The 22,868-nt window shown below is 52.6% G+C and overlaps 1 protein-coding gene across 9 annotated transcripts in view; it reads right to left on the bottom strand.

The window, feature by feature from the left end:
• Positions 1 to 22,868, bottom strand: part of DTNB (dystrobrevin beta) — a 367,922-nt gene that overhangs the window by 6,966 nt on the left and 338,088 nt on the right. For 8 of the 9 annotated variants that reach the window (XM_090031193.1, XM_090031197.1, XM_090031199.1 and 5 more), the window contains 4 exons: positions 22,545 to 22,704; positions 7,558 to 7,647; positions 4,260 to 4,313; positions 1,787 to 1,822 (listed from right to left, as the gene is read on the bottom strand). In XM_090031193.1, the coding sequence (XP_089887319.1) occupies positions 1,818 to 1,822; positions 4,260 to 4,313; positions 7,558 to 7,647; positions 22,545 to 22,704 (309 nt within the window). In that variant the 3' untranslated portion in view covers positions 1,787 to 1,817. The remainder of the gene's footprint in view (positions 1 to 1,786; positions 1,823 to 4,259; positions 4,314 to 7,557; positions 7,648 to 22,544; positions 22,705 to 22,868) is intronic. The other variant, XM_090031196.1, reaches the window with a different exon arrangement.

The raw sequence follows: 22,868 nt of genomic DNA, 5'->3' as shown, positions 1-22,868 counted from the left end.
TGACACTAAGATGTGGGGGGACGTGGGCAGGCTAGAAGGGAGGAATAGGCTGCAATCGGACCTAGACAGGTTACAGGGGTGGGCAGAGGAGAACAGGACGGGATTCAACACTGACAAGTGCAAGGTGCTGCACCTGGGGAGGAAGAGCCAGCACCATACCTACAGGCTGGGGAACTCCCCTCTTGTCAGCACGGAGGCGGAAAGGGATCTGGGGGTCATCATTGACGTCAAGATGAACATGGGCCGGCAGTGTGGGGAGGCAGTTAGGAAGGCCAACCGCACCTTGTCGTGCATCCACAGATGCATCTCGAGCAGGTCCAGGGAGGTGATCCTCCCCCTCCATGCGGCACTGGGCGGGCCGCAGCTGGAGTACTGTGTCCAGGTCTGGGGGCCGCTCTTCAAGAGGGATGTGGACAGCATGGAGAGGGTCCAGAGGAGGCCACTCGTATGATCGGGGACAGCAGGGCAGGCCCTACGAGGAGAGGTGACGGGACCTGAACCTGTTCAGCCTCCACAAGAGACAGCTGAGGGGGGATCTAGTGGCCTGTTATAAACTAGTCAGGGGGGGATCAGCAGGCATTGGGGGAGTCCCTGTTCCCCCAAGCATGACCAGGAGTGACCAGGAATAACGGTCACAAGCTGGCAGAGGGGAGATTCAGGCCAGACATCAGGAGGCGCGACTTCACGGTCCGGGCGGCTAGGGTCTGGAACCAACTTCCAAGAGAAGTGGTGCAGGCTCCTACCCTGGGGGTCTTAAAGACAAGGCTGGATGTACACCTTGCTGGGTTCGTTTGAGCCCAGTACACTTTCCTGCCATGGCAGGGGTCAGACTTGATGATCTGCTCAGGTCCCTTCCGACCCGACCAACTATGAAACTATGAAGAAGCAAAACGGGTTTTAAAACAGCGTGCTTAAAATCTTCCCCCCCGCGCTGCTGAGCCCTCACTCCCATGAGATCGTTTTGTTGGTTCTCTATCTGCCAGATCATTTCCTTGGATAGACAAGACTTGAATTCCTAATGAATTTCCAAGTCTCCCCAAGGGCTCCCAGGTGGGCTGTGCCCAGCACAAGGACGGGGCAGCAACACAGGCCCAATTTTTCCCCCTCGGCAGTGAATCCATTTTGGGTGGCAACTGTAGTGGTTTGTGCTGCGTGGCCTGAGAAATCCCGACCAGATATGACACGCTTCTTTCTCAATCCACTTAGCTAAGAGCTTTTGGCTTGTCTGCATCCTCCTGGCCCAGGCCCCCCACTCGCCTGAAAAAAGGGTGAGAGATCACCTTGTGTGGCTGTGCCAAACGCTACGGGAACAGATCAGCAAACTGCAGAAACACAATCCAGCCCGCTCATGTGCGGGAAGACAGGGATTGCAGTCATGCTCTTTGAAACACAGGGCCTGGTCTGCTCCTGCTGCGTGCTCTCATGGTCCCCCAACCACCTGCTCGTCTGTCTACCTGTTGTGCTGTCTTATAACATTGGCGGCAGACTCGCTGGAGCAGGGGCAATATTTTTAGTATGGGCCTATCGTGCCTTATGAATGAAAACAAGACAGCTGTGATGATGCTCCTGCTCTCCCCAGAGCAAAGGGGAGATTTTCCACTGATTGCACCGAAAGTAGCCTGATATACTTTAAAAGGGCTGCGGCAGGACAGACTCATGCTGCATGTTCTCCTCCTCGCTCACAAACAGCGATATGGGAGCAGAGCATGACGTGACTCGGTCACAGCCACCAGAGCAGCACGGATGGAGCAGGGTCAGTGTGACGGCGACAGATCTCCGTACTCACTTGAACGGCTGTACAGGTCACGTCCTTCCATCTAACCTGCAACACACATTGGGGGGAAAGAAAGATTTGTAAGGCAGGTAACGGGCCGGTTTCAATGACACGGAAAACCCGAACCCCAGTGCTATGCTGCTGTGCTAGGGCACCTCTCAGGGCTGCGAGCAAATGCATGGACACGTAACAAAGCCCCCAGTGATGTGCGAGAAGTCCTGTGTCTGTGACCTTTGATGTGGGCTGCCCCCACGTGCACCCCATGCACCGGAAATCAGACCCTTCTGGCCAGCAGGGTCTGTTGGGGCTGCGCGTGCAAACTGGATGTCCTCACAGTTCCCTTCCTCCCCACGCCGCTGCTCACTGTCCCCTCCCCAGGGCAGCATCCCATAGAAAAGGAGGAGAGCAGGCCGCCGAGCTGGCAGAGCTAACACATCTCCTTGAGGGACTGGCCTCATGGATACATCCTGGTGACTAACAAGCAGCTGCCTGCTTTCTTGGAGGTGGGCAGGAGAAGAGCAGGACCTGTGATGGTCCTGCCCAAGCGGGCATCCGACCCAGACAGCGCTACCAAGCCATAGTGCCTCGGGGATGTGTGGGCCAGGATCAGACTCTGGTTGCTCTCTCATTCCAACGGCAAAAAAACTAACTGCAGGCTGACGAACCCAAGGATACCCAGGGCTCAGGTGTGGGATCTGGACACTGCTGGCCAGAAGAACAGGACCCGTGCCCAGGGGACACCTGTGCATCGCATGTGGCGCCCGCGCGGACGAGGACAGCCATCGCTGCAGTCGCTCCAGGGGTGTAAAGGCACTTCTGTCGTGGGCACAGTGTCAGCCAGCGACTTTGCTGGGACCAGAGCCCTGATCCCGTCTCCTGCTCCACCTGGGCCATTACGCTTTTCCAGAGGAACTTCCAGGATCTCCACCTCGATCCCAGCAATAGCAACTGGCAAGGAGGACTGCACCTTTTCACTTCTTGTTCTCTCACCATTTTTTGACTTTTTCCAGCTCTGTCACTGCCTGACTAGGGGACATTAATAAATGACTTCATCTGTGGCATACTTACCGCATGAAAATCATTGGAATGAGTTACACTGCTCCCTTTCTACTAATTTCACTGCTGCTGCAATGAGTAATGGAACAAAACCGGCCCTATTATGCCTTCTTCTATCCCCCACATTTCACCTATTCGAGCTCCCTCTTCCCCCTATTTCCAGTGCAAGATACATTACACACTTGGAAAAAGAAGAGCGAACATCTGCTAAGCATCCAAAATACCTAATTGAGGAGAATGGTTCCAAGGATAAGAGACTTGCATGGTTTAAAGCCAACATGACACCATAAAATGTTGTTTTCATTGGGGTTAGAATCATGCTGGGAGAAAAAAAAGCCCTACAAGCCTATTGTTTCCAAGAGTGATGGATGGGCCGCAGAATTAGGAGCGCTCCTGAGGCCCTGACTGCTTCTCACAAGCTATTAGGGTTGGAAATTCTGGGAGAACTGCCTCTCACATGAAATTTCAGGCCCTTGGGCTTCATCTCAGCCAGAAGCAAGGAGGGAAGAGATGTGTGGAAGGAGAAACAAGGAGGAAGTTTGTCCAAATTCATTAAAGCTCTGAAAGCGTTTGGCTCAGGTGAGAAATGTTCTTGTGTAATCCCAGTTTGTCCAGCCTTAATGAGAAACGTGGAAGGCGCAAGCCTGCAGCTCTGCAACCCCGTGATGGCTGTGTCTGAAACACTCCCACTGCCACGGGCACCGGGAAGGGGTTTCCTCTACAGTTGTCTAAGGGAGGGCGTGGGGAAGCAGAGGCTAGAGACTCACTCCCTTCTAGTGGGTCCTGCCAGGGGAGCGTGTTTGAATGACACTCCTGTGACCGGCCAGGCTACTTCTACATGCAGAGAAAAAGGCATGCAGGGAGGATTAGTTGATTACTTACACCCAGAACCACAGATGTTAGATGTGGAAGGAGCCCATTGCGCTGCTTGCACAAGGCTGTTATCCGCAGGGTATTTCTGAACACTTTGATTTCAGTGATTCAACCAGCACGGGTCACGGCCCGAGCTCGGGTGGTGTTTTCCTGACTGGGATGCTTACAGTCAGGATGTGGTCCTGGTACAGTAGCTCTTTAACTTGCTAACTCCCTACTCTCGCACTCACGCTTTTCCAGTACTTGGAAGTGGCTGCTTGCCCAGAGAAAATACGTGGATGCACCAGAACCAGAGACAAGAGGAACGGGGGCATGGACACTGTCCAAGTAGTGGCAGAAACAGTGAGAGCAATTGTATAACATACAGTGAGGGGACCATGCCTCCCAGGCCCGGCTGGAAGTGGGAGGCTACAGCAAATGACCCTCATTAGGCTGCCAAAACCCAAGCCTTGTGTGCTGCAAGCCCCTGCATCCTGGCCTGCTGGTGTGGAGAGCTTGCCGACATGCTCCCCATGCACGAGCGCTGTACAGTGGAGCGCCTGGCTTGTCGCTTTACCTCTGTCCTTTCCATTCTGCATCTTTTCCACTTCTTCTTCTTCTCCTTCTTCTGCTTCAGAAACAAACAAAAAGAAGACAGTGGTCAGGGGAAGGGCTGTTTGGGAAGGTTTTCTGTAGGAAAGAGCCCATCCCAAACTGGCGTGTGGGCACAGTTCATTCTGGTTTGGATGAAGACGATCCTGCCTCAGGCAGGGGTTGGACTAGATGTGACCACTGGAGCTCCCTGCCAGCTCTGGGACTCTAAAGAGGGGCTGAAGGGGCTGTGCTGGAGCGGGGCCTGGTCTCCTGGAGGCTACAATTCTTCAGTGGCAGTTCCTTCGAATGATGCCCCGGTTCACTGTAATGCCCCTGCCCTCCCGCGTCACCCTGCCCAGGGAGCCCGCTGCGGGCTTGTTAGCAGGAGGCAGTAACTGCAGTCTCCCATGGATCAGTGCTGGCCCCGTGCAACGTGGTGCACAAAGACCTTGGGTCCTCTTGTGCACCCGCGTGTAAGCCCTCTTGGAAACTCAGAGCTGCAAAATCCAACTGTGAGAGGCCTGGGGCAGAGGTCGATGCTGAGTACTGGATGATCAAACAGAAACTAAAGGAGGCTAAAGGTGACCAAAAGGGAAATACGGAGGCTCCCAACCAAAGCCGCCGACCCTTGTGCTCGCAGAAGTCACTGGGGCACGGTTGTGACTGAGAACAGACTCTGTTCGAAGGAACGTGCTCCTTGTTCTGTCTCAGCGATGGAAAATATGTGCCTGCAGATGGCTCAATTATATTTAACTCCAGTTAAGTTTAAGAAAATTTATGGGCAAGGCTTGTATTTACGTTGTGGAGAATGTGAGCAGACAGGCACATTCCTGCTCATATGGCAGGTCACATCTCTGTGTGCAGCATCGCTGGTGAGAACTGTGTAAACAGGCAATGGTTATTACAGGCGGTGATGGCCCCTTGGCCTGTTTTATTTATGTCCAAGAGAAAAATGAAAGAGAAAAATATAACTGCAATAAAAGGGACAATTTGAGCATTGTGAATCAGTCTGGCCATGGGGAAACATGAATAGGGAAGTAATAGGAACAGGTGCTATGCTGAGGGGCCCTGGATAAATGCTGGAAGTCACAAGTGTTCGCACCAAGCCGCCTTCTCAGTGGACCCAACCCTGCTGCTGGTATCATTAATGGCTGAGGGCAGCAAGCACCGACTGGCACACACCAAGCGTTGGAAGGTGGCGCGGGTGAACAAGGAGCTCGAGCTTCAGCGCTTGGGTCCAGGCTGGCACGGGCCACCTGGCCCGCAAGCAGTGGGTGCACAGCACCTTGCATTGCTTTCGAATGACTTCACTCATTGTAGCTCAGGACTGCACCCCTTGTTTCCTGGCTAACGAAGACTATGCTAACGTGGGGTGTTTCTCATGGGAGAAAGAGGCAGACTGGGGCTGCGGAGAAGCCCCGACTGGCTACTGGCTACAGTCTTATCTACTGGCTGCTGGACACAGACTTAGGAGGTTTTGCCTTCTTCCCTAGCCAGGACACCCGTTTCTGAAGGCAGGCAAAAAGATGGCAGGCAGCGTGGCTCCCATCCGTGGGATAACGCCTGCAGTGGTGACTGGCAGGGACTCAGCTTAAAGGAGGTGTATGTTGTCACTGTTTAATTTTTGGCCAATGTGTGTTAAATCCCACTGAATCACGTCAGCCGAGTATAACTCATACTTTTCCAAATTTACACAAATGAAATTATTTCAGATACTTTCAAGGGACCCTTCTCCTTGAGTATCTGCACATGATAAAATAAGAGCTTGTAATTAATTTTATCATCAGTCCCTCGTGCACCGTGAATGCCACGCACGATGCATGACACGGCCATAATGACTGTCAGCAGCACAAACCTTGCTTTGTTTGTGTCTGTTAAACATTTCCTAGGTTTCAAAAGGGGCCAGGAGATCAAAATGCCTGGCTGAGATTTGGGCCCCGAGACAAGTCACTGCGGACCAGGCTCTCCTCGCAGATACATCAGTGTAAAAATGCATGACTGGCGAAAGGAAAAAATAAATTACTGCAGACATCTGTTTCGGGCTCAGAGTTTGTCCGCTGCGTTTCAGCCTGAAGGAAATGGACCCGTGTCTCGCTGCGCAGGCTGATTTATTAAAGAAACACAAGACCCCTTAATGATAATAGCACTAGTGACTGTTGCTGTAATACATGAAAGGGTTTATTAACTACACCGCTGCCTTTGCAGCCAAGACACAGGCTTTGGATTGGGTGAATTTACGGCCCAGCAGTAAAATATCAACCTGGTTTATAACTAGAGCTTCTGGTTTATAACGAGAGCTGCTCCAATAGGAACAGTGCGGGGAAACGACCGCACTTGTTTTAGATGGAGCTTGATAAGTTTATGGCGGGCTTAGGTGAAGTGACTGCATGATACAGCAAGGGCCGGATTCAGTGATCCAGGCCCGCGTCAGTGTGAAGATGGACAAGCTGGGTGCAGACCCGCACGCAGGATCCTACAATTCTTTCTAAGACCATGAGGCTGAACCATCACCGGGTGCCAGCCGGGGATGGGTTACCTGCCGTAGGTTTGCTGTGGTTCGGTTGCTTTCACTGACACTCACTACACCTGTCAGGTGAAAGGCACGCAGGGAAAATCAGCACTCTTTGTACAGGGGCTTGGATATTTTACTCTGATATCCGTGACTGGACTGACCTAATGGGACTTCCTTTCAGATGTGCTCTGAAGGGCTGGTAGGTGAACTGCAGAGGCATTAAGTAACGGGGAGCATGAACTTGCTCAAAAGCATGTCCTAACGCCTTAACTTCTAAGCACGTGTCTCCAGAGAACGACCATTCTCAGAAACGTGACGACAAGCGTGGCAGCTCTGCTTCCTGGCAAGTGCTCTGAGTCACATCTGCCTACTTGACTGGCACGGAATAGTTTTTACTACGGCTGGGCTGGGAGGGATCGACACAAGTAGGAGTGAGCGAGCTGCGTTCTAGTCCGCTTCGTGAATCATCAACAATAGTATCAGTCAGCTCTGTGTGCAGAGGACAATCTTTATGACTGGTGATAAAGCAAGATGCAAGAAGAGCTCGTTCAGATAACGTGTGGAGTTTCCAAGGGTGGCAGCTGCCAGAACTATCTTTGGGTTTCTCACTGAGAGATACCAAGCGTCATGCTGCGATGCGATTTTTAAATATGCCTTTCCTCCAAAAACCAAATCCAAAGGAGAACTCTTCTGCCCCTGGCATTAAGGTCACTGCCTTTGGTCGCTCTGCTTCCCTGCAGGTGCAGGCATGACAAAGTTGAACCCTTACCTGAATGCAGCTCCTTCACCAAAGATGACATGGTATTTGTGATTGAATCCGCCGCTACCAGTAAGTCGTTCCGGAGGTTCCTCCTCGTCCCTAGGAAAAAAGGAGGTGTGGAAAATGAACGGCTCTGCAGGCAGGCGTTTTGCTGCAGCCTCCCACACTACTCGCAACTGGGCGCTCAATCCAAGGTGCTTGGCACTCGCACTGGGTGTTTATTTTACCCTCAACAGGAATCGGGGAGCAGAACTCCAGCCCCGCGCCCTCGTCCTCGCCCGCAGAGCTGCCAGGCTGACGGCATCTGTGGCGCAGCCGCCCAGGAGACCAGTTCTGGCCTAATAAGGGTTCTGCTCTGCTACGCCATGGAGCAGCCCTGCTTCACTGGATGGGTGGATGGGCTGCTTAGCTGGTTTGCTGCCATCTCATCCTTTCTTTGCTTCCGTCCCTGGCACAGCTGCCGCGGTGCTCCCCTCTTCGCTGGCACAGACTGCTGCGGACACACAGTCCATCGTGCCCTGTACAGCACGGCCGGGACAAGGGATAGCAACGCTGGCAAACTGGTGGAGGAGCTCTCTTCCCCAAGGGACCATGCTCCCTTGGAAATGACCTGCCTAGCTCCAAACTGGCATTGCTGGCTCCCTCTCTGGCAGCGCCCTCGCCTCTGAGATTTGCTTTCTGAAAACCAGTGTCTTGTCACACACCGCTGATGCGCACCTGTTCCTCACTGGGGGACTGAACCTTTGCCACCGGCTTTGGAAGCAGTTGGGGGTGAGTAAGTGAATGGACTGGTGCGGGGGCTGGGCGATGCCAAGAGGGCACTGCTGTCTGCTCTTGTTCGCTTTTGTCTCTTTGCTGAAGAGAGAAGGAATCGGTGATGGCCCACGAGCGTGCGTGCGTGCCCCCGGGGCTCAGCAGACTGTGCTGGCGACACCACGAGTCCGAGCTGAGCTATGAACAGGACCTCACCCGTGCCTCGACTCGGGGTGGAAGACCAAGGAGGAGCTGTGTCTGAGGGTCACACTGGCAGGCCCCGCCGTGGGCCAACTGCAGGAAGAAATGTCCTTCTCTGGGCCTCATCCTGCCCCTCAGGCCCAGAGAAGGGAGGTCCAGAAGGACCTTGCGGTGTGGGGGCAGAAAGATGGTACCAGCATCTGTCAGCAAAGCAAGCAGAGGTCCTAGCAGAGGGCAGGCAAAGGTGGGCCAGGCATGGTGTGCCCTGCTGACTGTGCTGCCAGGAGAAAAATGCCCTCAAACCTCCACAGAGACAAAGGAAACCCCTTGCACACACCTCTGTAAGAACCCAGCGGCAGCAAAAATAACCTAACCTCAAAGTTTAGTGAAACGCTTTCATTTAACGGCCCTCTTCTATGAGCGCTGTTGGACTTAGACTCCCAGGGCTGGCTACGGTCGAGGGCTGTCTAGTCCCGCTCCCTGCACGGACGCAGGCCGCACGGTTCCTGGACAATCCCTGGCAGGCACTCGCTCCGCCAGGCTGCTGGGAAACCTCCACGGAGGAGGATCTGCTTTGCTGCAGTAAAACCCCATTGCCCTCTGAGGCAGGGAGAACACCTGGTTCCCTCATTTTGAGGGCAGCCTTTCCAATATTTAACAGGTGCTGTCATGTCCCCCTTGTCTCCAAGCTCAATATACCCTTCCACATCCACTTTGTGGTCCCATCTCTCTGTCATGTCTGTCACTTGCTTATCTTCACACCTTTCCTAAAATGTGGTACCCAGAGCGGCACGCGACGCTCCAGCTGAGGCCTAATCAGCGCAGGGGGTGGCGGGACTAGTGGCAGTGATTCAGGCACAGCCGTAGGCTGCTTGATGGTACGGAGCCATCACCACTAGTGCCTCCAAGCTCTTGTACTGCAGACACCAGAGTCCCTGATCACCCTTCAGTGCTGTCTTCAGTACCTCGTGCGTTGCAAAGCATGCTCAGGATGTTCTGGAGACCTCAGAGAAGCAGGTTTCAGGTCAAAGAACCGAAGCTGCAGGGATCATCGAGTCATGGAGTCACAGACTCATAAAGAAGTGGGGCTGGCAGGCAGCTCCAGGGGTCACATCTGGTCCAGGCCCTGGCTTGAAGCAGGATCAGCCCTGCCCAAACCATCCTCTACAATCTAGAATCTAAACTCTTCGTAAAATGACTACCGACCCTGACACAACACATCGCACCCAAAACTGCCGCAGGGAAAGCAGGCGGACCACGGCAGCCAATGCCCTGCTTCTATAAAGGTGGTTAGCATGTACTCAGGAGATCCCAGGCAGAGGCTGTACACCGCTACAGAAAAGAACAAGCCTCCTTCCTGCCCTGCCCTGCCCCAAGTCCATACCACTCTGACCACGAGAGAAAACGTCCTGACCCCAAATTGCAATCAGCCTGACTGAATGGAGGGCAAGACCCTCTAGCCAGGATCCTCTGGCCTTGGTCCCAGCAGAAGCACTGGCAAAGCCCAGTCCCTGTCCCCAGCCTGGGCTGTAGCCAGTACCCAGTGCCTCTGGGGGAGGCTTAAAAACACCTTGACGTGTGTAGCAGAAGGAGAGGGGCAACCAGCAAAGGCCAGATGCCTGGGACATCCCCATACTGAACACAGGCATCGCTGCACCTAGATCATCCCTGCCCCGTGACTGTCCAACCTCTTCTTCAGTCCCCCCAGTGATGGAGAGTCCACCGTTTTCCCGGGATCTATTCCACTGCTTCCCTGCTCTGACAGTGAAAATGTTTTTCTAAGATTTGCTGCTTCCTCTGCTGCCACTTCAAGCCACTGGCCCCTGTCCTCCTCTCTGCAGCAAGAGAGAACAGGGGCTTTCCCTCTTCTTCATGGCAGCTCTTCAGAGATTTGCAGGCTGCCATCATGACCCCTCTTAAGTGCCTTTTTTGCTAGCTGAACATACCCAGCTCCTTCAGCCCCTCCTCGTATGTCTTGCTTCCCAAGCCCCTGATCATCTTTGTCGCTCGTCTCTGCACCCTAAGCAAGCCTTCTCCAGCTGCTGGAAGTGTACAAAGCCTGTACATTGTCTGGGCTTCCCAGGCACAAAACTCAACAGTCAGACCCACAGCCTTGCAGACCTTCACTTTCTCAGAGTCCCCATTGCTTCCAGACCACTCAGGATGTGGAAGACCTCTTCCTCACAGATGCTGATGTAGTGTCAGGCCACTGCACAAGAAGCAGTCACAGGAAACAGCCCTCCATCAATGTACAGCACCGATGGAACCAGGGTCAACAACCCAAGAAGTGGTTTTTACTGACAATCTGCAAACTTTTTATTGATAACCACACTTTTCTAATTCCTGTGCTTTTACTGACACGTTTTATAAAATGTAACTGCAACTCTTCTGCCAGGCTGTAACATGGGTCAGGTTCCAATTTAGGGATTTAACACCAACTTCCTAAGTCTGGCTCCAGCCCCCACCCAGAACCTGGGAAAATAAATTTTAACTGGGTGTTCTCATGTGAACAAACTTTCCCACTCACAAGCACCATTCACTTATTAGGATTTATTATAGAGGAAAAAGGGATAAATGTACAATCTTAGGTAAAACCTTAACCATTAAACATGCCTGACCAACCTGATTATCTTCTATGACAAGGTGACTGGCTCTGTGGACGTGGGGAGACCAGTGGATGTGGTATACCTTAATATTAGCAAGGCTTTTGATATGGTCTCCCACAACATTCTTGCAGGCAAGCTAAAGAAGTACAGGCTGGATGAATGGACTATAATGCGAATAGAAGACTGGCTGGAGCATTGATTCAGAGAGTAGTAATCAATGGCGTGATGTCTAGTTGATAGCCGGTATCAAGTGGAGTGCTCCAGGGGCTGGTCCTGGGGCCAGTTTTGTTCAATGACTTCATCAGCGACCTGGATGATGGGATGCAGTGCACCATCAGCAAGTCTGCAGATGAAACCAAGCTGGGGGTAGCAGATATGCTTGTGGGTAGGGCTACAATCCACAGTGACCTAGACAAATTGGAGGACTGGGCCACAAGAAATCTCATGAGGTTCAACAAAGACAAGTACAAAGTCCTGCAGTGAGGAGGGACCAGTCCCATGCCCAGTGCAGGCTGGGGCTGACTGGCTGGGCAGCAGCTCTGCAGAAAGTGACCTGGGGGGAAAGGGGACAAGATGCTGCACATGAGCCGGCAGTGCGCCCTTGCCGCCAAGAAGGCTTCTGGCATCCTGGGCTGCATTGGTAGGAGCAATGCCAGCAGATCGAGGGCAGCGATTCTTTCCCTCTATTCAGTACCGGTGAACCCTTATCTGGAGTCCTGTGTCCAATTTTAGACCCTTCACTACAGAGAGGATGTGTACGAGTTAAAGAGAGTCCAGCAGAGGGCAATGAACATGGCTGTGGGGCTGGGGGACAGGACTGGTGAGGAGAGGCTGAGGGAGCTGGGCTGATTTAGTCCGCAGAAGAGAAGACCGAGGGGGATTGAATAGCAGCCTTCACCTCCCTGCCGGGGGGGGGGGCTGCGAAGAGGATGGAGCTGGGCTGGTCTCGGTGGGGGCAGACGACAGGACAAGGACCAATGGGCTCAAGCTGCAGCAAGGGAAGTTGAGGTTAGATATTAGGAATATTTTTGTCATGAAGAGTGTAGTAAAACACTGGAACAGGCTCCCCAGGAAGGTGGTGGACTCTCCATCCTTGCAGGTTTTCAAGACTCAGCTACACAAAGCCTTGGCTGGGATGATGTAGTTGGGGCTGGTCCTGCTTTGACCAGGGGGTTGGACTAGATGGGACCTCCTGAGCTCCCTTCCAGCCCTTGTTTTCTCTGATTAACTTGGTGCCTCTCCCCCATCCTGCCCCCACAGCTCCATCTTGGCAACCTTTCTCTCTCCTCTTATACTCTGCTTTCTGCAGCTCCTTTCACAGCATTTGATGAAGTGAATTTGGGTTCACAAAAGCTTGTGCTCTCTCTCTCTATCTTATTTAGTTAGTCTATAAAGGTGCATATCTACCCTGCCTTTCAGCGCTGGATACAACATAGGTCTTGCTGGCTGCTACATGACCTTAGTCTCTGTTAAACTGTCAGCCAGAAGCTGTCTGTGTCTGCCACCGCAATCTTGTTCAGGATATGCCACTGAATCGCAATCCGCTGCACAGAGCAGTGGCGTGGTGCTTTCGACCTGGCCACAGCCTCGTAGGATGGGAGGGTTTTCCAGAGGCGCAGGGTCTCAGCACCGTGCCAACCCGAGTGCTGCACAAAGCAGGGTGAGGAAGGGTGGGTGCAAGAACGTGACCCTGTGTCACTGCAGACAGGTCAGTGCCACTCCGGAGGCCTGGTCGACTGACTGTATCAAAGGCTTCCCCAGTGGCGGTGAAAGCCACATGGAAGTCTCTGTTCCATCATGACAGCTCTTCTGGATTTAGTAGTAGGCATCTGTCTGTCTCGCGAGTCAATAGGTTTGTGCCAAGCGAGGCATCAGCTTGTTGAACGTCTGCGAGTCCCTGAGTCACTCCCTTCTGCACTGATCATATGTGAAGTTTGTATTCATAGAATCATAGGATCACAGAAGTGGAGTCGAAGGCACCTTGTAGGTCTTCAAGCCCGACCCCCCGCCTGGGCGGGAGAAAAAAACTGGGCTCAAATGAGTCCAGCCAGGCAGGCATCAAGCCTCCTCTTAAAGACCCCCACGGTAGGGGCCAGCACCACTTCCCTAGGAAGTTGGTTCCAGATCCTAGCCACCCTGACCATGAAGTCGTTCTCACGGATGTCTGATCTAAACCTCCTCTCCAACAACTTGTGGCCGTTATTCCTTGTTATGCCAGGGGGCACGAGGGGAAACAAGGTCTCTCCCAAACCCTTCTGGTCCCCCCCAGTGAGTTTATAGACAGTCACCAGGTGCCCCCTCAGCCTTCTCTTGCGGAGGCTGAACAGGTTCAGGTCCCGCAGTCTCTCATTGCAGGGTCTGTCCTGTTGTCCCTGGATCATGCAAGTGGCCTGCTCTGGACCCTCTCCATGCTGTCCACATCCCCCCTGAAGTGGGGCGCACAGACCTGGACGCAGTACTCCAGCTGTGGCCTGACCAGTGTCGCATAGAGGGGGAGGATCACCTCCTTGGACCTGCTAGGGATGCATGACAAGGTGCGGTTAGCCCTGCCAATCGTGACCTCGCACTGTCGGTCCATGTTCATCTTCGAGTCAATAATGACTCCAAGTTCCCTTTCTGCCTCCGTGCTCTCAAGAAGGGAGTTTCCCATCTTATAAGTTTGCTGCTGGCTACTACTGCCCAAGTGCAGCACCCTGCACTTGTCAGTGTTGAAATGCATCCTGTTTTTGTTAGCCCACCCCTGTAACCTATCCAGGTCTTGCTGCAGTCTTTCCCTCCCTACTAGCGTGCTCACCTCACCCCAAATTTTGGTATCATCAGCGAATTTAAACAGGTACTGAACAGTCCTGAGTAGGCTCTGGGCTTCCTCCTGAGGTTTCATCTTTCCTTTGCACGTCAGGCTCAGAAGCCTTCATTCCATGCTTAACAGACTGCTTCCAAGTGCTTCAACCCTCAGTGATCTTCTCCCAGTTGTTTGCCTCGATGTTCGTTACCTTCCCATCTTTCTTGCAAGCATCTTTGAACCAGAGATAAGGACACCCAGGTGGTCTTCTTCCTGTAAGGAGTCCTCCATACAAGCAATCGTTGGGTACATGGCCATCGTCCCTTCTCTGCATATGACCTGGCCATGGGAGTCGATGCTGACTGAGAGGCGGGTGGTTGCTTGGAAGGGCGGCCCACTCCAAGAGCTCAGCGTAGGTGTCAAAGGCAATGCAAGTGGAAGCTGTTGTCCAGGTGCTTCTCTTGAGTATGTGGTCCTGGTTTTACATGGTTTTGCATTTGCTGCTGTACAATGACACAAGCATGATATACTTTGACCTTGGTCTTAACAGTAAGCTCATTGTTGTTCCACACTCGTTTGCTCAGCATGCTCGTGACACCTGATGCTTTGCCAATATGGGTATTCAGTTCAGCCTCGAGTGACAGGTTCTTGGTAACATGGAGCTAAGGCATGGACATTTACTTACAACGTTCAGTACCTTTTCACTGACTGTGATCACTGGTGGTAAATCAATGTTGTGGCCCATAACGGAGCTCTTGGATTAGTTGCACAACTAAACCCATGTCTACTGCCTCTGACTCACCCTCAAGCCGTAATGGGGCTCTGGAAACTTGCCATCCTGCGTGTCCAAAATCAGTCAGTTAAGCAGTATCTGAGCCAGTAGCAATGAGATCTATGATATCTCCCTCACCCTTGTAGACTTTAGTTATGGTCACATCTTGAGGAACAACATCATCCTCCCACATTTGGCAGAAGAGCTTGTGTAGACTCTCATTCAAGGCTACACACCCTAACTTTGCTGAAAGACCATTAGGATCTGGAGCTTTCCCATCTTTCAGTTGGTGTGGCCCCCAGGGCTCTTCTGGACGGGATTTGTGCCTGAGGTGCTGATACGTTTTCCCGGAGGGATGCCAAATAGCACATCACAAGCAACACTAGACTGAACATTCGGCAAGTCTTCGAAGTGCTGCTGCCATCATGAATGGATGCTCGCTGGGTCAGTGATCATCAATGCCCAACCATTGCTGCCCTTCACAGGCATCAGTATGTCACAAGCAGGGCCACAGGCAGCTTGGAGCTCCCCATGGTTTCAGTACTTCCTTTCCTGAAAAAGGACAGGGGCGAGGGGGGAACGGGATGGAGCAGGCTTCCTGTATGACCTCTTGGACCCGCTGCGTTGTGGTTCTTCCTTCAGGCAGCCTGGAAGAAAGCAAGTCAATGCACAAAAGGGAAAGAAACACGGCTGCCAATAAATCAGTTGGGTGCTCTTGATTAGGCCATCAAACTTGCTGCAAAGCCTCAGCTGAGGCAATTGGACCACCCACAGGAGCAGATGGAGTGTTATGCCTCTGGTATTTGGCACGTTGCCTCCATGGGAATGCCTGCTTCTGCTGTTGTTTCTGGAAGTATTTGGAGGGGTGAGGAGTGGATCTCCACTGCTGGAATCTGAAAAAGGCATTCTTCTCATCAGGGGCTTGTATAGGCCCAGGGTGTTCACGCTAGAGCTTTTCCAATGCCTCATCTCTGTGCTGGTGGAAGAGGATCTGCTGTTCACAGGCTCACTGTGAGTCTGCAGAGTGATGCAGGCACACAAAAGGCCAATGGGGCTTTGGGCTGCATCAACAGAGGCATCAGGTGCAAGACACAGGAGGTGATGGTGCCTCTTCTGCTCGGCACTGCTCAGGCCTCATCTAGAGTACAGGGTGCTGTTTTGGGCTCCGCATTTGAGGAAGGATGTGGAAAAGGTTGAGAGGTCTGGAGGTGGGTGACACGTGATAAAAGGCTTGGAAAGCAAGTCATGCGAGGTCAAAAGAAACAGGAAGGTTCACCTTGTGGGGAATGTGACTAAGAGAGGACATGACAGAAGAACACCTTTTCTCTCTTGCTGCAGTGAACAGGACATGGACCAATGGTTTCAAGTTGGAGCAAAGTAGCTTGCGTATTGGGAAAAACATCCTCACTGTTAGAACAGTGACACACTGGAACAGGCTGCCTCAGGAAGCTGGGGGATCTGCATCACTGGGAGTTTTCTAGAAGAGGATGGGCAAGCATGGGTTGGTGGGGATTGAGGAGCAGCTACGCCTGGAGTGGGCTGTATAGAGCTGGGAGACCATGAGAAAAGCCGTGCTGCCTAGAGCAGGTGGATACTGGAGAGGACCAAGCTCAGCAGCAGAAGAAAGAAGCATAGCTCCACGATCAGATCGGTTACAATGAATGAAGATTAAAAGGGTTGAGAGAAGTTCATGCAGAGGATGCAGTAAGGGGAGCTCCAGGTGTGCACTTACAGGGTGATGTGGAGTTGTGCTTCCCACCCCCAGGTTGCAGAGCACAGTGAAGGGTGGTTGGATGTCCCCTTGCTTCTGGGCTTTGCTGGTTGTCACGCAGGGCTGGGAAAGAAGTTTTCTCCCTCCTGTTGCTACAGGTGTCAGGGTTTTCCCCCTTCCTCCGAGGCACCAGGTGTTGGCTGCAGTCCAGGCTGTGCCAGTGCTCCCGCTGGGACCAGAGCCCAGAGGTCTGTGGCTAGAGGGTCTGGCCCCTCCACGCAGGCTCACACCAATCGCTACGTAAGAAATTTTACCCCATGGTCAGACTGGTATGGGCTTGTGGGGGGGGGAAGGCTTTGCCTTCCTCCATAGTGGGGATGGCTTCTACCTAGGATCTCAGGGTCAAGTGTTATCAGTGTCTTGTGCTTGTGTGACAGGGTTGAGTGTGTCACCTTAGGAACAGGTTAGACAAGTTCTTGTCTGGGATGGGTTGGATAGGGATGATCCTGCCTGGAGCAGGGGCAGGGCTAGATGTGACCTCTGCAGGCCCCTGCCAGTCTTTCTGATTCAAGTAAAACAGTCTCAAGTTTTGAGGGGATGCTTGGGGATGGAGCCCTTCATTCAGGACTTTCCTCTTGAAGTGTTAGCACTAAACAAGTAGTTTAACCACTTTCTGCTCCTCTGCTACAATTTGCCACCTTCTTCATTCCTGCTGGCATCAGTTAGTCCAAGTGAGGAAGGCAACCCTCTCAAGAGCAAAGACCAGCGGTTGTTGGATTGGCAAAACCAATTGGCACATGGTACAGCTCGCTATTTCTTGTAGGAAATAAAAGGGCATGAATGCGGTCCTTTCCCACTTCCAAGGGGTCAATAGCATGGAGATTTGGTTAGGCTCCGAGTCATTAGATGGCAAGTGTAGCTCTCTATGAGAAGGAAAGCTACATGTCCCTGCAAGCTGATGTTGGCAACCGGCATGGACAGCTAGAGACCCTCTGGGTAAAAATTCGTGGGGAATTCGGCACAGGGGACACAACGGTGGGAGTCTACTACAGACCTCCCACTCAAAGTCCCGAGCTTGACCAGGAGTTCGCCCGGGAACTAACTGAGGCCGCTTGCTCCAGGACCTTGGTTGTCATGGGTGACTTCAATTACCCGGACATCTCGTGGGAAGATCACTCAGCTAAATCTGAGCGGGCGCAAAGCTTTCTCTCGTGCGTGGATGACCTCGACCTGACTCAAGAAGTCTATGGGCCAACGAGAGGCAAAGCGCTGCTCGACCTGGTACTGGCTACGGGGGACGACCTAATCGGCGACCTAGTGATCGATGGGAAGCTGGGTGACAGCGACCACGAGCTGATCACCTTCACCATCCGCCGGAAAGCTGGCAAGTCAGTCAGCAACACAGAAGTCCTTGACTTCAGAAAAGCCGACTTTGACAAGCTCAAGAGGCTTGTCGGTCAGGCCCTCGGGGACCATGACCCCAGGGAGATGGGAGTTCAAGAAGAGTGGTTGCTCCTCAAGGAAGCGATCCTCAGTGCACAAGCTAAATCTATTTCAACACCGAGGAAGGCAGCAAGAGGGCTCAGCAGCCCTCCTGGCTCTCCAGGGACTTAGCGGACCTACTGTGGCTAAAAAGGAAAGCCTACAAAGGACGGAGGATGGGATTCACCTCCAAGGAGGATTACTCCGCGCTGGTCCAGTCCTGCAGGGAGCAAACCAGGAAAGCCAAGGCTGCAACTGAACTCCAACTAGCTTCAGGCATCAAGGACAACAAAAAGTCCTTTTTCAGATATGTGGGGAGCCAGAGGAAAAGCAAGGGCAACGTTGGACCCCTGCTAAACCAGATGGGGCAACTGACAACTGACGCCCTGGAAAAAGCCAACCTATTAAATAGGTACTTTGCGTCAGTCTTTCATCAGTCCCACGGGACGCCCATGACTGCTATGGGACAGGGAGGTCCGGGTGAGGGGGATCCCCTACCCTCCATCAATGCTGACCTCGTGAAGGAACATCTTGAGAAGCTGGATACCTTCAAGTCAGCTGGCCCTGACAACCTGCACCCCAGGGCACTCAAGGAGCTGGCGAGCGTCATAGCCCAGCCCCTGGCACGTATCTTTGAAAACTCCTGGCACTCTGGTGTCATGCCCGAAGACTGGAAGAAGGCCAATGTGGTGCCGATCTTCAAGAAAGGGAGGAGGAGAGTGGATCCGGCTAAATACAGGCCCATTAGCCTGACTTCTATCCTGGGGAAGATCTTAGAAAAGTTTATTAAGGAGGCCATCCTTGAGGGACTGGCCCAGGCTAACATCCTAAGGGACAGCCAGCACGGGTTTGTTGCGGGTAGGTCTTGTTTGACCAATCTCATTTCCTTCTACGACCAGGTGACCTATCACCTGGACCAGGGAGAAGAGATTGATGTCATATATCTTGACTTCAAAAAAGCTTTTGATCTCATATCCCATGATCACCTCTTGGCCAAACTGCCCAGTTGTGGTCTTGGCTCCACCACGATCCGCTGGCTGGGAAATTGGCTTCGTGGTCGGATCCAGAGGGTTGTGATTGATGGCAGTCACTCATCATGGTGCCCTGTGACCAGTGCGGCCCCTCAAGGCTGTGTCCTGGGAACCATCCTGTTCAACATCTTCATTAATGATGTGGACATTGGAGTCAGGAGTGGACTGGCCAAGTTCGCCGATGACACCAAACTTTGGGGCAAAGCATCCACGCCAGAAGATAGGCGGGTGATCCAGGCTGACCTGGACAAGCTCAGCAAATGGGCAGACGAGAACCTGATGGTGTTTAACACCGAAAAATGCAAGGTTCTCCACTTTGGGAGGAAAAACCTGCAGCACCCTTATAGGCTCGGCAGTGCTACGCTGGTTAGCACTACAGAAGAAAGAGACTTGGGGGTCATCATTGACCACAAGATGAACATGAGCCTGCAATGCGATGCTGCGGCTAGTAAAGCGACCAAAATGCTGGCGTGCATCCATAGATGCTTCTCGAGCAAATCCCGGGACGTCATTCTCCCTTTGTACTCGGCCTTGGGGAGGCCGCAGCTGGAGTCCTGCGTCCAGTTTTGGGCTCCACAATTCAAAAAGGATGCGGAGAAGCTTGAGAGAGTCCAGAGGAGAGCCACGCGCATGATCAGAGGTCAGGAAAACAGATCTTATGACGACAGGCTGAGAGCCACGGGACTCTTTATCCTGGAAAAGCGCGGGCTCGGGGTGATCTGATGGCCACCTATAAGTTTATCAGGGGTGACCACCAGGATCTGGGGGAACGTTTGTTCACCAGAGCGCCCCAAGGGATGACGAGGTCGAACGGTCACAAACTCCTGCAAGACCGTTTCAGGCTGGACATAAGGAAGAATTTCTTTCCTGTCCGAGCCCCCAAGGTCTGGAACAGTCTGCCACCGGAGGTGGTTCAAGCACCTACATTGAACACCTTCAAGAGCAAATTGGATGCTTATCTTGCTGGGATCCTATGACCCCCTTGGGCAGGGGGCTGGACTCGATGATCTCCCGAGGTCCCTCTGAGCCCTGGTGTCTATGAAATCTATGAAATCTATGAAGTGACGTATGACTTGAGCTCCATGTCTAGAGGCACTGCCATGCCGGTGGTCAGGTCCTGGAGACAAGCAAAATGCTGTTCAGGAAGACATGGACTCTTCTTTCTGTCCTCATCAATAAGAAAGGCTCGAGGCAGGGTTGGATGTCTTCTCAAATGACAGGGACGGCTGGACAGTGGCGCTAATGCACAAATAGCAGCAGACCTCCGGGGGTCCCTGAAGACAACTGGAACTCGGAACGAGCCTACAAATCTGTCTGACATCGTAGCGAGACCAGCTCCAGAGCTATCAGCCCAAAATTTTGGTGTTGAGGCGAGTACCACCTCCCTGGCTTCTTTAGGAGAAATGAAAGGAAGTTTTGGACTCCTAAGAATGGGAGAATGAGAAGAGGTGAGAGAAAGGTGCAATCCCCCTGTGACCGGTCCTCTCAGGACACCGGGGTTCAGAGGAGAACCATTTCCGTTGGAGCACGTTTGGAGCAGATGGTGCTGGAGAACCACTCGTCTCCATGCGCCCCCTGAAGAGAAATGTCCCACGGTGCCAAGTCTCCTGACATCACAGCCCCAGGCGGGTGCTCTCTTGCCTTCTTGCAGGACACTCGAGAGACAGACGAGTCCAACCTCGGTTTTTATTCTCCTCAGTGTCTTCAATGCTGACTGCCAGGTCGCAGGGGCGATCCAGAGGGGTGCGCTGCACCTCCCTCTTAGCTGTGCCACGCGTGAGCTCTCGGTGCAGGGTCTGCTCTCGTGCGGCGCTGGGGCACAGGGGTGAGCACTGCCACTGCCGCATATCCTGCCTTTCCCCTGCCGCTGCATTCAGCCTGTTGTGCTCAGCAGCAATCCTGTTCTGTGGAGGCTGGTGCATAAAGTCTGTGTAAGCTCTTGAAACCCTGGCTAGTGACAGCTTGACATCAGATGAGGAGGAGGAGGAGGAGGAGGAGGAGGGCCTCCCAACTTTTCATTCAATATTTGGGGAGCAGAATAAACAGGTTATAAATGCCCCTTGCCTAGAAGGGGTTTGAATCTAGATCTCCCTCTTCCCAGCGAAGTGCTCTCACCACCAGGCCGTAAGCTAGGTCAGGCCAAGAGACCCCAGCACCCTTCTCCTGAAGCTGGCCCACTGGGAATATGACTGGGGGAGATGGGCACTGCTCCACAGAGCAGGACACTGGTTATCACCCTGCTCGTGCCCCCAGTGGTATTTCTGCAGGGTGTATTAACAGTCATTGGACACAGTGGAGAGACGGCAGTCGGACCAGCTCTCGTGGCCTACACAAAATTGTGTTTCTCCAGGGGAACAGGATCTCAAAGCCATGTAAGTGGTTCAAGTGATATGTAAGTGGCTCAAATTAACTGCACCTGCTAATTAACCACCTAAAGATGGAGCTGGATTTTGGCCATGAAGCCTACTGGTGCTGAGAAGAAAAGATGCATGCATTGATTGCTGCCGCTTACAATGATTCGTTCCCAGACACCAGATGTCATTTTAACTCAAATGTGGCCACCCTGGCTTGGCAAAATGTATATGGTCTGAGCCCAGTCTATGCGTTAAGACCAACCGCAATGATTTTGCCGAAGAATGGCACGGACGCAAAGGAACGGACGGGCCCACGAGTCTGTGTGGAGTTGGATCGGTGCTAAAGCTGGCTGGTAAAACTGCGCCGGGGCAGGACTGCCCGCCAGCGGTACACACCGTAAAACACAGCTCTGCACTACTGCTTTCAGACAGGGAGGGAAATCATGGCAAGAAAGGTGAAGGTGACGGCAGGCTCCGACCTGCAGCCAGCAGGGGAGAGAAGAGCGAGATCACCCCTCACCTCTGCTCGGTCCCAAATGCTTCCAGGTTCAAGGGGTCGTTAACTCCTGGTGGGTCCAAGGGTCCCAGAACTGGGGATCCCACCCGATGATACTCAGGAGAGTGGTGCCTCCCAAGAGATGGATTTTATCAGCCATGCTTTAACTTTTTCTCTGCTTTTCATCTCATGTTTCAGCTGTTTTCCTCTTTTCCCTCCACTCTTCACATAGTTATTACACTTTTATGTTTGTATCAAAGAAAGTTGGCTGCTTCAGAGATTTGCGTTTTGGTTAAGGGCTTCATTCAGCTTCACGTTCACTTATTTGCATTGCAAAATTTCAACCTTCTCTCACCTAGTAATTGACTGATCGCCAAGCGAGTGTTAGCTGAACACTCTGATTGAAAGGACTGTTTATTTTAGCTTCTTCCCTTATGCTACTGCTCTGTCCCTTTCCGCCTCCTTTGGGTCAGATTTTGACAGTCGGCCTCTGATTTTACATTAGCAATTCACAGCTATGAGCGGTGAAGTTTAATTAACTAACTTGTGAGTGCAATCAGGTATTTAATCTGAGTGGCTAATTAACTGCAGGTGCAAAATTGTGGTGACAAAGCTGGACAGCAGACTAAGGCCACACCACGACTTTTTTGAAGTTATCAAGACTAAAAATACACTTTTGCTCTTGGCATAATGCAAAGGAAATGATGCCAAGAACTATTTTATCCAACCTGCTGGATAGCACATGCATGCTACGAGCCGTGACTCCAGTGTCGGGCAGCAGTGGTGTCTTAATTTGTACCTCACTTACCTTGTGCAAAAGCTTCCTGCACATCTCCCCCAACTCCTGCGAGCGAGTCTTGAGGCACGTGTGTTGGGGTGGAGCCGGCTGATGTGGATCTGACAGGCATTGGCATTGAGCGACTTGCTCCGTGGGTAGGCGAGGAGTGCGGGGAGCCTGCTGCTTGTGCCTGCGAAAAGAAAAACAATGCACAGTTGCCATACCAATAACGCAGTATCCTTGGATCAGCGTCTGCGATGCTGCATTGAGCCCTTGAGGACAGAGCACAGCCTGGGCCCTTTGCGAGAGTGCCTGCAACCTGGACAATGTCTGCCTGTGATCAACAAGCCGTGG

This window comes from Crocodylus siamensis, chromosome 1 (assembly GCF_052110815.1).
Source record: "Crocodylus siamensis isolate JL-2025a chromosome 1, ASM5211081v1, whole genome shotgun sequence".
Classification (NCBI taxonomy): Eukaryota; Metazoa; Chordata; order Crocodylia; family Crocodylidae; genus Crocodylus; species Crocodylus siamensis.
The sequence above is the reverse complement of the archived record's forward strand: the minus strand, read 5'-3'. Positions and strand labels throughout refer to the sequence as shown.